Source organism: Peromyscus californicus, unplaced genomic scaffold (genome assembly GCF_007827085.1).
Source record: "Peromyscus californicus insignis strain IS unplaced genomic scaffold, ASM782708v3 Scaffold_6__1_contigs__length_162567912, whole genome shotgun sequence".
NCBI lineage: Eukaryota > Metazoa > Chordata > Mammalia > Rodentia > Cricetidae > Peromyscus > Peromyscus californicus.
In genome coordinates this window covers 139,901,766-139,915,908 of record NW_026294584.1, presented here as the reverse complement: position 1 = coordinate 139,915,908, position 14,143 = coordinate 139,901,766, and the positions used below count along the sequence as shown (strand labels likewise).

At 44.9% G+C, this 14,143-nt stretch overlaps 1 protein-coding gene across 2 annotated transcripts in view; it reads right to left on the bottom strand.

Moving 5' to 3' along the window:
- Nucleotides 1-14,143, bottom strand: part of Ano2 (anoctamin 2) — a 347,394-nt gene that overhangs the window by 68,147 nt on the left and 265,104 nt on the right. For both annotated transcript variants that reach the window (XM_052721782.1, XM_052721784.1), the window contains 2 exons: nt 9,689-9,763; nt 804-999 (listed from right to left, as the gene is read on the bottom strand). In XM_052721782.1, coding sequence (XP_052577742.1) covers nt 804-999; nt 9,689-9,763 — 271 coding nt within the window. The remainder of the gene's footprint in view (nt 1-803; nt 1,000-9,688; nt 9,764-14,143) is intronic.

The window sequence follows — 14,143 nt, the reverse complement described above, 5'->3', positions numbered from 1 at the left end:
ATTTGACTGTCACCCTAACCAGGCAGTAGATGGGACATCATGCCATTGACTCAACTTCCCTAGGATGTTAGTAAGAGCCTGGACTGCCCAGTTCCTAGAATAAAGAAGGAAACCCCCAATTTAAAGAAGAAGGGATGCATCCAGGCCACCCAGATTAAGCAAAACATGGAAGGGTCTCTGTGATGGCCCTCCCCCATTGAATGAGCAGGAATGCCAGAATGTGTCTCAGGCAACAGCAGGTCCCTGCTCAAATGACACGTCTGAATGTGGAGGCCATGACATTTTCCTCACTGGCTTGAAGCTTGGGAAGTCTGATAGGCCTCTTTGAAGTCTGCTTAGAGCCTGGGGAATGTGAGGGTTTGAGAGGCCAGATAAGACCCTCTCGGGTTCAAGTATCAAGATGCTTTTTTCACTTTATACATGCTGCTGGGAAAATGAGCGGGGCTCGAGTTCTGTAATTTCCCACAGGAAATGTTGAATCTGCCTTGCTTCTATATTGGGTTAAAAAAAAGTAGACCTCATAGATTAAACAAAAAGGGGAGTGATTCTCTGTCACACAAGGCAGTCGATACAGGCCCTTGGTCTTCTGACATGCACAGCACAGGAAGGATTCTTGCTAAATGGAAGCCTTTTGGCAGGCCCTGTAAAAACACAGCCATCACACTTCATTCTTTCAACTCAAATGGACAAATTCCTGTTCCATGCCATCTGTCATTTTGGGTCACTCCTATCAAACGCCTTGCACACACTGAACCGACCACATTCCAGATGACCTAAGACAAAGAGGATCTGTGACACAGTACCAATTTTGGTGAGCCACTTGGCCACAGCACCGTAGATCTCATCCAAGATGAGGATGACCACAAGGTTGATGATGACTGCTGTTGCAGTCACTGTCGCCCGGACATTGGAGCGTGTGGCCTTGCTGAGGGACAGAGCAGCTGCAGTTGTGATCCGATACACAATGACCCCAAAGACAATGGAGAATGTCAGGGCAATCTGTGCAGAGAAGACAGGAGAAGGAGGCAGTTACTGAGCAGGAAAACACATCAGCAGTCAACTATTGAGCGCCTACTGTTTGTTCGAATCAGCTGCTAGCCGCCTCTAGTTGCTGAGTGAGGAGCAAAGGACCAGAAAAGCCACTGAACTCTGATGTAGCATTCCAATTGTTGATGCATTTTCAAGGCAGAGTATCCTCACTTTTTATCAGATCCCAATAGTCTAAAACACACACAACACAAATAAAGATGAGAATTCTGAACACTGTGGAGTGTAAAACACATTCTGATTTCCTTCATTCTAGAACTTTCAACCTACTACAGATAGAAGATGAAGTCCTTTTATACCGTAGTAACAGGTGTGGGATTATTACGTGCTAAATGAAGACAGCTGCTGTGGGAACACAGCATGGGGATCCGCTTGGACAGGGAATAGCTGTGGAGGAAATAAACTTCTAGTTGGACCATCCACTAAGGGAAATGGGGAGCCACTGAAGATGTTTGAGTTGAGAAAGGATGGGTTACAGCTTGACAGATGGGAGGAAATGGTTAAAAAAGAGAAAGGCACAGAAAAGAAAAAAGAGGTCAATACGAGTGGTGTTGGCACAGGATGAGGTGAATAAAAGCACTGAGTTCTCTTCTAGGCACCTTGGAATGGAAGTCACAGATTCTAATTTGGTGTACAAATAAGTCTCTTGTTCCTTTGTCTTCTTGCCCTCAATCTCCAAGGTCCACATTACCTCCTTTAGAACACAAGAACAAAGGATTCCTCTAGACCTACAGTACCAACCCTCCCATGTCTCCACCCTTGTCCCTCACCATCCCAGCCAAGGAAGGACAGTTCCTGGAAGCATTAGGATACCATGAGCAAGAGTTCCCAATCAAGGTTCAGCAAGGGGTGGATGGAGGGAGGCCTCTGTCAGGAACAGTTCCCATTCTGCTCTGCTTCAGTCAAGGGACATCATGTTTTACCCTTGCTGCCAATGATACCATTCATTCAGGTACTGGTTGGTCTCAGGGGCAGAAGAAATGGGGCACTGGCTGTTTAGAATGTGGGGTGAGAAGAGAACAGGTAGACAGTTCCCCTGGAATACGGAAGAATGCTGGAGGAGACATTCTGGAGGGGAGGGAAATAGATGGGAGGGGCGTGAGGGGAAAGTGGAGGGCTGGGAAGAGGTCTGAACTGCATGTTGCAGGCAGTGTGAATGATACTCTGGTGAGCTTGGAATGAGTTACAGATGTGTCAACATATAGACCCGTACAGACCTCTGGGGTGCCAGCATGCTGAAGCCTGGGGTGCTAGTGAGAGACTGGGCTGCCTAGCCTGGTATACTTTATAAATGTTAGCATTTGTCCTGTGGGCCATGGTGTAAGAAAGGCGGCGGGGGAGGTCTTTTATGGTCAAGTGAGAGAGAGTGTTTCAATGTGTGCAAGTGTGTGTGTGTGTGTGTGTGTGTGTGTGTGTGTGTGTGTGTGTGTGTGTGTTTGCAAGGATAACAGGAAGGAAAACACTCCACAGGAAGCCTCTCTTTGGATGGGGATGCAGCAGCAACACCACCCTGCAGGACAAGGGAGGGAGACAACTCTGTTAAGTGGGAAACCTGTACATGACATCACACTGCTCCAACAATGTAGATGATTCACTTCCTGGTCATCAGGGGCTGTCACTGACTGACCGTGAGAGCCCAGAAAATGTGGTGTGAGATTCTCTTCCTCCCCCGACTTCAAATCACTTCGACAGTGATGACTGGTGATGGGAGTGCTGATGAGGTGGCAAAGGCTGGGCACGGAGGAGTAATCCAGAGTGTGTGTGTGCGCACACTTGCGCGCATGCATGCATGCATTTGGTTTGGTGTTGGGAGAAGACTAGGAGAAAATGCCAAGAATATCCATTGCTTTAGGGTCATTGGGGAGGGAGATGGAGAAGGGATCCTCTCCTGTACTTCTCTGAGTCTGAAAAGAATGAGTGTGGTGTAATCTATGACACTAGAGGCTCCATCAACTGGGAGCTTGATTGAGATGTAGTCTCTCAGCACAACTCTTGACCCTGGCTTACAATCCATATAGTGAAGGGAGTCCTAGCCAAAGCCAGAGACACCATTCTTCTCACTTGCTCTCTCCTCCCCTCCAGCATCACCTCCAACCCCATCCCTAGCCTCCACTTACTCTTGGCAAACTTCTATTTCTCTGGTCTTGATTTTTCTACCCCATAGTAGAAACCAAGTTCTGAACCTCCCCATTGGGATTTCCCAGAACATCTCTAGGTCCACAGAGCTCCCAGGTTGTTCAGGCTTAGAGAACACCAACCTGCCCCCATGACCGACTGTTGTGTAGACAAAGAAACAGTTGTGGAAACAAGAAGTCATTTGCTCTTGGCCACCAGGTCTGTATTATCCCCTATGACTCCTGGATCACAGTGGGGATGAAAGAATTATAGCATTTAGGGTTCACCTATCTACCTACAACCTTCAGTTTTTGCATAAAGAAACTTGGGCCACAGCAGCAGCAATCTGATTGTCCCAAGGTTTGGAGGGTACAAGGCAGAGCTGAGGTGTTCATGGATAATGGTGACATCATCAGCGTCATATCCCCTGTCTATCTTCTCCATGCCACTGTTCAAAATACCTCTTCACTTGAGCTAATCCTCATAACTACCATGCCTTCTGTCAATGAGATTTCATGATGAGCCATGACTGGACCCTGTCGTGTGGAACTGAGCCAACATTCCCATCTTGACATCAGATCTCAGGTCTCTTGTCATGAACTCCAATATCATTTCTACCATTTGGGGTTGAATTGTTGCTTTTAAAGGTATTCAATAATATTTCTGATGACCTCTAAGCCACTGCACTGGGACATATCATATTTTGGGTCTGTCTCTCACAACTAGGGTAAAGGAGGTTGGTCATGTGCCACATTTTATGGATAATACGATTCCATAACAGTGTTCCATAAATGAAACCAGCTTGCTAAAGACTGCAGATTTTCACCACAAATGACTCATCTACACTACACGAGGACACATTATCCAAGCCCTTATGGGTTTTGTATTTTGGTCCTATAATTTTACCTTTGTGGTATAGAAAAATATTGCAAAATGTTATGCTGTGAATATGAAATGTCCTCCACAGGCTCACGTGTTTGAACACTTGGAAGGTTGGGAAACATTAGGAAGGTAGAGCCTTGCAGGGGGAAGAAAATCCCTGGAGGTGGGCTTTGAAGAATGCTAGCCCCGCCCTACTTCCTGTGCTCTGTCTGTTTCCTGGCTGCAAATACAATGTGACCAGCCACCATACAGTCCTGCCATCATAGACTGTATCCCATCTTAAACTGTAAGGGGGAAAAAACAGGCAAAAACAAACAAAAAGTATTACCTTTGTCCTAGTTAAGTTTCACTGTCTACTTAATACAGCCTGCAGTCATCTGAGAAGAAAGCCTTGACTGAGGATTTCCCTAGATCAGACTGACCTATGGATATATCTTCAAGGGATTGTTTTGGTTATTAATTAATGTAGGATGACCAAGCCCACTGTGGGAGGTACCATCCCTAGGCAAGTGGTTCTGGGATGGTATAAGAAAGCTAGCTTAGCATACGTTGAAGTGGACAAAACAGCATCCTTTCTCCATAGTTTTTCCTCTAAGTTCCTGCTTGAGTTTTTGCCCTGACTGTCGTCAACAATGGGATGTGACCTGGAAATGTGAGCTAAAGAAATGGTTTCCTGCCTGAGTTGCTTCTGACCAGTGATTGATCCCAGTGACGGAGAGGAAACTGGAGCACTCTTCCCCCTTGAAGTTGCTTGCTTGTCAGACGCTTGGCCAGAGACATGAGGAAAATATTTAATATACAGGGTAAGCCTGGACACAGAGTATGAGATTATGAAAGAGCTAGGAAGGAGAGATTGCCTGGTCTCCATATTCCGGGACTTGCATTCTGAACTGATGTTGCGAAAACCATTGTACACATGTAACAAGGATGAACTGGGAAGCAACTGGTCTGAGCCCCAGGTCCTGAGCTTCTGGGATGCTCTTATGGGGAGCAGGGGAGAGGACAAGAAAACTCTGCAGATGTCTGGAGAGTTTGCTAGGGGGAAAGCTTAGGAAAAGAATATGGAGGAGGAAGAACTTTCGAGAAAGCAAGGAGGATTGCTCAAGGCAGAAGCAGCCTCGGCTGATCCAGTGGGACAAGGCTCAGCCTGGGACACAGAATGGGACAGTAGCTCCAGTAAACAAACAGCTTTGTCACTGTGCCACAGCTGCCTCTGCCATCAATCTGTAATTTGTTTACTGCTCAGTCCTAGCAGCTGTCTAAAGGCTAGGTGTCAGGGAGACAGCCTGAGAAAAATACAAAGTAACTAACTATAAACGACTTCCCCTGTGGAGCTGATCTTGTAATAAAGCAACAAATAGGTAAAATACATAGTATCTCAAACTGCCAATCCTCCAGCCTCAGCTTCTGGAGTAGTAGGACATACAAGCATGCATCACCATGCTTGGCAACTTTTCTCAGTTCTATGTGGCATGACCAAATTCTTTCTGGTCCACTCTGGGGACACTTTTTGAATGACCACAGCAGCTTCTTGCTTGACTATCCCTCTCCCTGACACTTGCCTTCTTTACCAGCGTTTCTCTCCTCTACACCCAGATTCCCTTCTGAACTGCACAGTGGATCATGTGACTCCTCTGCAAACCCTTCTCTAGGGAGTTTCCAAGCAGGGTGACCCATTCCTTGCTCTACTCCTGGCTCCCTATGGCCTCACTGTCTGTATCTCAGCCACAGTCACACCCCTCTGTTCTTGTTTGCTGCCCTTCTCACTGGGCATCTTACCAGGAGCCATATCCTGGAATCCTTTTCCTCACTCTTCCCCCTGACTCCAAAATATCAGCATGGCTAGTCTCTCCTACTACAGATCCTTACTAAAATCTTGATGAAACTTCCTTACTTGTATTCCTTAATAGATGCATTTGTGATTTTAAATTTTGTTATATTTGGAACATACAGAACATTCTCTCTCTCTCTCTCTCTCTCTCTCTCTCTCTCTCTCTCTCTCTCTCTCTCTGTGTGTGTGTGTGTGTGTGTGTGTGTGTGTGTGTGTGTGTGTGAGAGAGAGAGAGAGAGAGAGAGAGAATTATAAAAGCAAACTCCAGTGTATTCTGCCTGCCTCACATCAAACACAAGATCTCTTGTCTCCTATCCAGGCTTTTCTTTCAGTCCTAACAGGTTGCTGAGTTGGGTGACAGTTATTTCTTTACCTTTACTATTCTGTTACTTAAGAATGCATCATTAGGCATACCATCTAGGCTTGCCTCTTTCCAAACATTGTCTGATAACAATCAAACCGTGTATATTCTTTGTCCTTTTTTTTTTATTCTACCCATGCTGCTCTGTATCATGATTAGCTTGTTCATTTTCATGGCTATGTGGTCTCACTGTGTAAACAGATCCGGTTTATGTATCCATTCTCATGGGGATAGGCCTATGGACTGCTAGCCATTTGGGGCTATTATAAACAGTGCTTCACAGATTTTCCCCTGTGTGTACTTTTCTGTGTGTGCACATAAGGTTTTCTAGGGCATGCACCTAGGCATGGAATTTTGGGGCTCTAGGCTATAAGTCTTGGTTTTACTAAGTAATGCCAGAATGTTTCTAAAGGCATCTTTAAATAATTTCTCAGATGAACTCCCACCAGCATTGCACAAGTTTCTTTTGATCTAGATCTTTCCCAACACTTGTTATTGACAGACTTCTTAATGACAAGATGTCTGTTGAGTGCATATGGTGTTTCACCATGGTTTAAATTAGAATTTCCATGAACACTAATATAGAGTTATTGGCCACTGGAGTTCCTCTTTTGTGAAGTGCCTATGGAGGTGTCTTTTTGAGTTTTTATTGAGTTATCTGGTTTCTTGAGTTTGTACTTCTTTATGTATTTTGAGACCAGCTTTTGGTGAACTACAGTTTTAATGAATTTAACCAACTTTGAGTTTGCCATAGTCCTTATTTTCACCCCTCCTGCTTCCCATAAAACCACTCCAGCCAAGGCCTTGCAGAGGTGGGAAAATGTCCTTAAAGTGAGAGCAGCCTCAGTGCATAAATGTCTGCTCTATTGTTCCTCCACCTCCTCTAGATTTTAGCCCAGCTCTGGTACCATCCGGGCAGCCTTTGAAGGCTTTGGCAAGACTAGAAAAACATACTTATCCAGAAATTTCCACTAAATTCAGCAAAATCCATGTTACAAGATCCTAACCCACCACTACTAAAGATAGAAATTTACTATATTATTTATTTACTTCCCATATTACAATGTTTTAAGATATCTTTATTTTCAGTCCAGGCTGGTCTTGAACTCAAAACCCTCCTGTCTCACCCTCCCAAACCAGGGTTACAGGTGTACACCACCACTCTCACCTTGTCCATAAACTCTCTTTTCTTCTTCTTATTTTCTTTCATTATCTGCTTTGTCTAGTCCCTGAGAATAATATCAATTCATTAAGCACCTCTTGAGTGATGAGTGAACTTTCCAACAGTGACATGCACCTGGTGGGAGTCTCTGAAGCACTAAATTGACCCAACTTTCTGTCGTCACACTTTAACAGACTGCAGCTCACTGGACCCTTAAACAGCCTCTCCATGCCTTGGGCTTGTCTGGCAGTGAGAGGAAAACAAATCTAGACTGCTAAGCTTTGACAACTCTGCACGCCGCCTGCAGAACAAGGTCTTGGGTCTGATGATGTCTAAGCTAAGAACATTTATGGTTTGGACAAGGTCTCACTACATAGCCCAGGCTGGCTTCAAATTTGAAATCCCTCTGCCTCTACCTCCGGAATGCTGCCATTGTAGGAATGTGACACCAGGCCTGGCACATTTTAAGTGTCTGAGACTACGTGTTTCCTGTCCCCCATTAGTTATGATAGCAACATTAATAAAAACCATGAGCTCAAGCAGGTCAGAATGAATTCTTGACAGTGGGCTCAGCAAATGATGATGCTTCTTCCAGTTTTGAAAACTCAAAATAATTCCCGTCTTTTCTGCACTGATATGTGGTTTGGTCCAGACACACTGAACTGCTGTGCCCACAGTCTTCCTCACGATGCCAAGCATCTTCCCTTGAAACTTGGTGCAAGGGAAACTCCCAGGAATCTACAAGGATGATGTTAGCTAAGGCTTCTAGAAATTTCGGATATGTAGCCTGAACTGGCCATCTTCTGTGACTGGGCAAGACTTCCAGTGGAGGGAGTGGGACACCAGCACAGCCACATAACCTTTGACCCACAGTCTGTCCTGCCTATGGGATGCGCTGGGGTCAGGGTGGCACAGGGATTGTGGGAGTGGCCAGTCAATGACTGGTCCAGCCTGAGATTCCTGCCACAAGAGTGAGCCCACTCTGGATACCACCTGCAGTACCAGGACCTAAAGGATGGATGGCCAGAGACCTAGGATAGAACCAAACATGACTAGAGGGGGGGGATAGTCAATGTAATGATGTCTAATGATACTCTGCTATACTCATGATTGGTACCTAGCCCAATAGTCATCAGAGATGCTTCATCCAGCAATTTGTGGGAAAAGATGCAGAGACCCACAGTCAAACTTGGACCAAGCTCCGGGAATCCTGCTGAAGAGAGGGAGGAAGGATTGTAGGAGTCAGAGGGGTCAAAGACATCACAAGAAAACCCACCAAAACAACTAACCTGGACTCATAGGAGCTCATGGAGACTGAACCAACAACCAGGGAGCCTGCACGGGACTGACCTAGGCTCTCTGCATAGATGTGGCAGTTGTGTAGCTTGGTCCTCTTGTGGGACTCCTAACAGTGAGAACAGGGGCTGTCTCTGACTCTTTTACTGGCTTTTAGGACTGGGTCACCTTGCCCTGCCTTAATGCATGGGGAGGTGTTCCGTCTTACTGCAACTTGATGTACCATGTTAGGTTGATATCCATGAGAGGCCTACCCTTTTCTGAATAAAAACTGAGGAGAAGTGGATAGGGGAACAGAGGGGAGGTGAAGGAAGAGACTAAGAAGAGAGAAGGGAAGGGAAACTATGGTCCAGATGCAAAATTAATTAATTATATTAATTAATTAAACACAAAAGAAAGCTACACAGGGCCTCCCATTGAAGACAGTCAGATGTTAGTGACCCTCCCTTGATGACCTTTTCTGGGGTTTTGTAGCATAAATTGCTAATCTGACTCCACGATGAATCAATCTCAGGCTCTTCCCTTGGCTTTTCTCAACACCGCCAACATCATTAAGTCTCAAAATAAATAAACAAATTAATAATAAAAAAAGCTCTCACAATCACAGGAAAATAAAAGAAAAATAAATGCAACATCCACAGAGATTGGAGACCAGCCGGCTCTCTTCTGTGGCTTCCAGACACTGTTAGCATTAGAGAGAGCCACTCTTGACCCAAAAGGGCCAGCACCATTATGCAGCCAGCTCCTCTGTATTAGTCCTTCAAGTTCTCGGTCTGGCCAAGAACACATCCCACTCTGAGGACATTGCAAATTTAGCCATAGAGTCAGTGACATCAGTATTGGAAAGTTCTTGCTCCACCATCCAATACTGTGGCCTCACCTTTTTCAGCCCCTTTGTACTCCACAGTATAAAAAAAAATACCCACATCACACACACTCACAACAGGATCAACGTGCATACAGTCCCAGGCAGGTGGTCCCTCAAAGAAATTACCATGAACAAGATGGAGGCGAAGTTCATCAAGTATCCTGGGAAACGGTCTTTCCAGGTGAGTTTATCTTCATCATCCTGAGATGAAACAGGAGAGTAGAGACAATCAGAAGACACAAAGAACAGCTATTGACTCGCTCCTTTTCTTACATAAATTTGCCTGTCAACCATTTGCTGCTTTATGGATATTTCTGTAGTAGCTGATGTCTTCTTGCTCTCAATATCAACAATAGCCCTCTTAATTTTGATTGACAGCACACACCTGAAGTCCCAGGTCTCAGGATGCTGAGACAAGAGAATCATGACTTTGATGCCAGCTTGGGATACATGGAGAAGCCCTGTCTCATAGCCCCTGAACATGTTTAGAATCGAGACAGCAGTTTTGACAATCACAAAAGGCTGTGAAGATTGTCTGAAGCCATGTTTGTGAAGTGCAGAGAAAACGGCAAAGGACACTGTGTTAGCTGGCAGGGAGCCACTCACCACTGTAAGCAAGGATCAACCTCAGCAAGGCAGGACCCCAGGCTCCTGCTCCCTTTCCTCTCCATGCTAGTCTCTCAGAACTGACCTGACTTGGCTCTAGCAATAGTGCCATCTAGCCTCTGAAAGCTTGTACTGTAAGCTGAGCACCTTCTGGGCCAAAAGCTTCTTTTCAGAATCCTTTGTGTACCCAAGTCAGAGCCAGGCACAATGAAGAGACCAAAGAAAGTCCCTGTGATCACTGTCTGGGGGGGGGGGGGGGCGGTTCACACAGTGGAGAAACAGACAACAGCCTATTCACTCCCAAAGGATGAAGACTCATCCATCAGCTTGGGAGTGAGGGCTAACTAGGGAGTGAGCTGTGGGGACTGTAGGCAAAGGAAAGATCTGCCTTGTGTGTCTGGAACAAGTGTAGGGTTGAGCTGACTCGGATGGCACTGGAAATCACACTGTGATTGAGTTCTTGGCACTTTCACTTATGAATGATGTAAACATGTCTTATACTCAGGTTTTCATAACGACCAGAGAATCTGGTCTCAGACTCTGAGTCTACCTGGCTTTTCATCACACCAGAAGAACACACTAAATGCTAGATGGTGAGCATTCTGAAGGGACCGAAGCACAGAAACCTGTTTCCAATCAGACTGAACCAAACTTCATTCACAGTCACCCAAGTGAAGTCAGAGAGTGGGATTTCTTGTTTTCCTCCACACTCTGGGTCCACTAGCACACTACTGCTTTCTGATCCTGAAAATATTCTCCTCTAAGACATTCGTAAGGAAACCCGAAGATGGGCTAAGAACACAGCTCCAAAGAGAAAAATGGATTCATGGAGGGGCTCTGCCTAAGGCCTTCCAGGCTACAGCTAAGATCTTGATGAACATGTCTGGGTCCAGGTCACTCATCAGACCCAGCCCGAGCACCGGTGATGAAGCAGGCTCTGGGTGGATGCTGAGGACACCGAGAGGAGAAAGCCCAGGGGGCCCAGAACTAGTGTAGAGACCTCCAGGACAAGCAAGGAAGTAGACAAGTCAGACCAGGAAGACCGTTTCCACTGTTTTCCATGAAAGGAGCATTGAGTAGACACTGTCAGGAGAAAAGCATTTGTTTATGACACAGATACTCTTGTGTTTGTTGGAAGATCACCCCTTTCATATTCACGGTGATGAGGTTTTGTTTGGAAGGCACGCATCCCAGCATACACACAGTTCTCATGCCTTCAGACACTATCCAAACACAAGAAGCCTACAGAAAAACCAAGATTACACACTGTTCTCAGAAGTAGCTTACTAGTAAAGATAACAGTGAAAAAAAGTAGTTTATTTGTTTTGTGTTTTAGTTTTAGAGATGGGATATTCTTATGCAGCCCAGGTTGGCCTTGAATTCATAATCCTCCTGCCTCAGCCTCCTGACTGCCAGGATCTCAGACATGTACCACTTGCCTGGCATGAAGCAGTTTTTAATGACAGGAGTTTGGCCAACAAAGGAAGCCAACTAAAGCCTTCTATTCACTGGTCCATGTAAGATGTGAAGATTCATTGTAAAAGGCTATTAACTTGAGTACCCTCTTCCCATAAGACACATCACCAGTGTGTGGAACAGCAGAAAGTAGAGTAGAATTCAGACCAGAACATGTCAATTCTAAATTTGGGGTTCTAAATACTTATGTCAGTGACTTTAGTGAATTCCCTGTAATTGTGTGTGTGTGTGTGTGTGTGTGTGTGTGTATTTGTGTGTGTGTGTGTGTGTGTGTGTGTGTGTGTGTGTGTGTGTGTGTGTGTGTGTGTATGCGCGCACACACGCACACAGGCCAAGGAAGAACTTCTGGTGCTAGCGACCTTTCTATTGAGATAGAGTCTCTCACTGGCCTAGAACTTGCCAGTTAAGGTTAAGCTGGCTACCCAGCAAGCCCCACAAATCTGCTTGTCTCCCCTCTAGCATTGGTTGTTATTGTTGTTTTAATATGGGTTCTGGGATCAAACTCAGGTCCCCATACTTAGAGAGCAAGCACGTTACAGATGGAGCCATCTCAGACATCCCCACAGCAGTTTCTCTACTGTGAAACAATCACATTCCTTACTTGTATAACAATTATAGACACCACACTGAATTAGCATGCCCTTTAAATAAAGCCCATCTAAGGAGATGGCCAGGAGGACTGTGGGCACACAGGGAGAACTTAGACTCTCCGGCCTTTAATGATGATGCCAAAGCCAGTTTCCCTGAAGTGGCAGAGGTATAGTGTGGATCAAATGCATGAATGCACGTGACAAAGCTTTAGAAACTGTAGGGCGCATACAACGGTGAGCTCTAATCAGCTCTGATGACATCAAAAGCAGGTGATTATGGGGCACTTAGCTAATGTCACCATTGTTCAGACACCAGCCTAGCTGTCGTCTGCTCTTATTTCTTTGTCCCTGTTGTCTATGTTTGTGTCCCTGGACTACTGCTCCCGTTTACAGATATCTGCTCAACAAATAGGACAATCACATCTACATCAGCCCTTGCAGGTCCCCTTCTGGCAAGTTGGGTATTTAGAAATGAAACCACTAAGAAAGCAGTAGGTGAGAATATTACTTTAATAATCCCCTGGGAGGAAAGGGACTTTGACCAAGTGGCAATTGTCCCTGAGAGGTTTCTTAATTAAGATAGCAAAATTCATAGTTAGTAGAATGCAGTTCTGCACATCTTGATGACTCTTTGCAGTCATGTATCTACAATCACAATGCAGACCAAAATAGAAATGATTTTTATCACTGTCCAACATTCCCTTCCCCGTCTTTGGTCTCTGTCCGCAGTCCCCAGAACTAGCAAAGCCTGTTTAATGTTTAATGTCCCTCTGGTTTTGGGTCTTCCCAAACATCATTAGGTAGAACTGCACTGTGCAGCTCTTTTTGAGTTTGGAGTTTGACTCAGTGCAGCTCATCTGAGATTTATCCACACTATTGCATAGCTCAGTAGTTTCCCCCCCTCACTGAGGCATGGTCCATATTTTGTTATATGGATGGATTTCAATCCATTCACCCATTCACCACCCTGGGGGATGTTTGGGTTGTTTCTAGCCCATAACAATTAGGAATGAAGCCCTTCCAAAATTTGTATACCCATTTGGATACAAGTATAAATTTTCATGTCACTTGGGCAAGTATCAAAGTAATGGAGTTCCTTGGTCACATGGTAGGTCTATGTTTGACATTATAAGAAGCCACCAAACGGCTTTCTAAAGTGCACCTCTAGCAATAGCATGTGATAGTTCCTTTCTTTAAATAAATTTCCTTTAGAATCGTTTTTTATAAAAAAAAAATCAAAGACAACATAGAGAATTCTAATATCCCTTGCATTCAGTTTCTCATGTAAGTTCAGTACATTTCTCACAACTCATGAACCAATAGCACACAACATTATGAACTAAAAGTTCACACTCCATTTATATTGTCGTAGTTCAATGCCTGCCTCTTGGTCCAGAGTTACAGCCAAGGTACCCATTCTATTTGGTCACTCCCTCCTCTTAGGTCCTTTTAGACTATTACAGCCTCTCAGACCTTGCTTGCTGTTGATGGCTTTGTCGGCGTTGAAATGTGCTGATCAGATGCTTTGTAGAAGGACCCACAACTTGATCTTGATTTAAAGTTTGTCTGAGGTTATAAGTTTGAGGAAGAAAGACCAGAGGTCAAGGACCATTTTGATCACATCCTCTCAAGGGTATGGACCATGATATGCCCTGCCACTAATGATGATAAGCCTGATTTCCTGGGCTGTGTTGAATTTCTCTATGAGAAGGTTTTCTTCCTCCCTATTCTATACTTTGCTCTTTAGAAGGAGGTGCCAACTTCCATCTTTGAAGGTATAGAGTTGTGTTTCCATCTCCAAGGGAGCAATATCTACAGGCACATATTTGTTTTTAATATACACTTTTAAAGTACTGAATGTCCATATAGGATGGCTACAGGAAGATATACCCAATCTTTCTCCAAACTC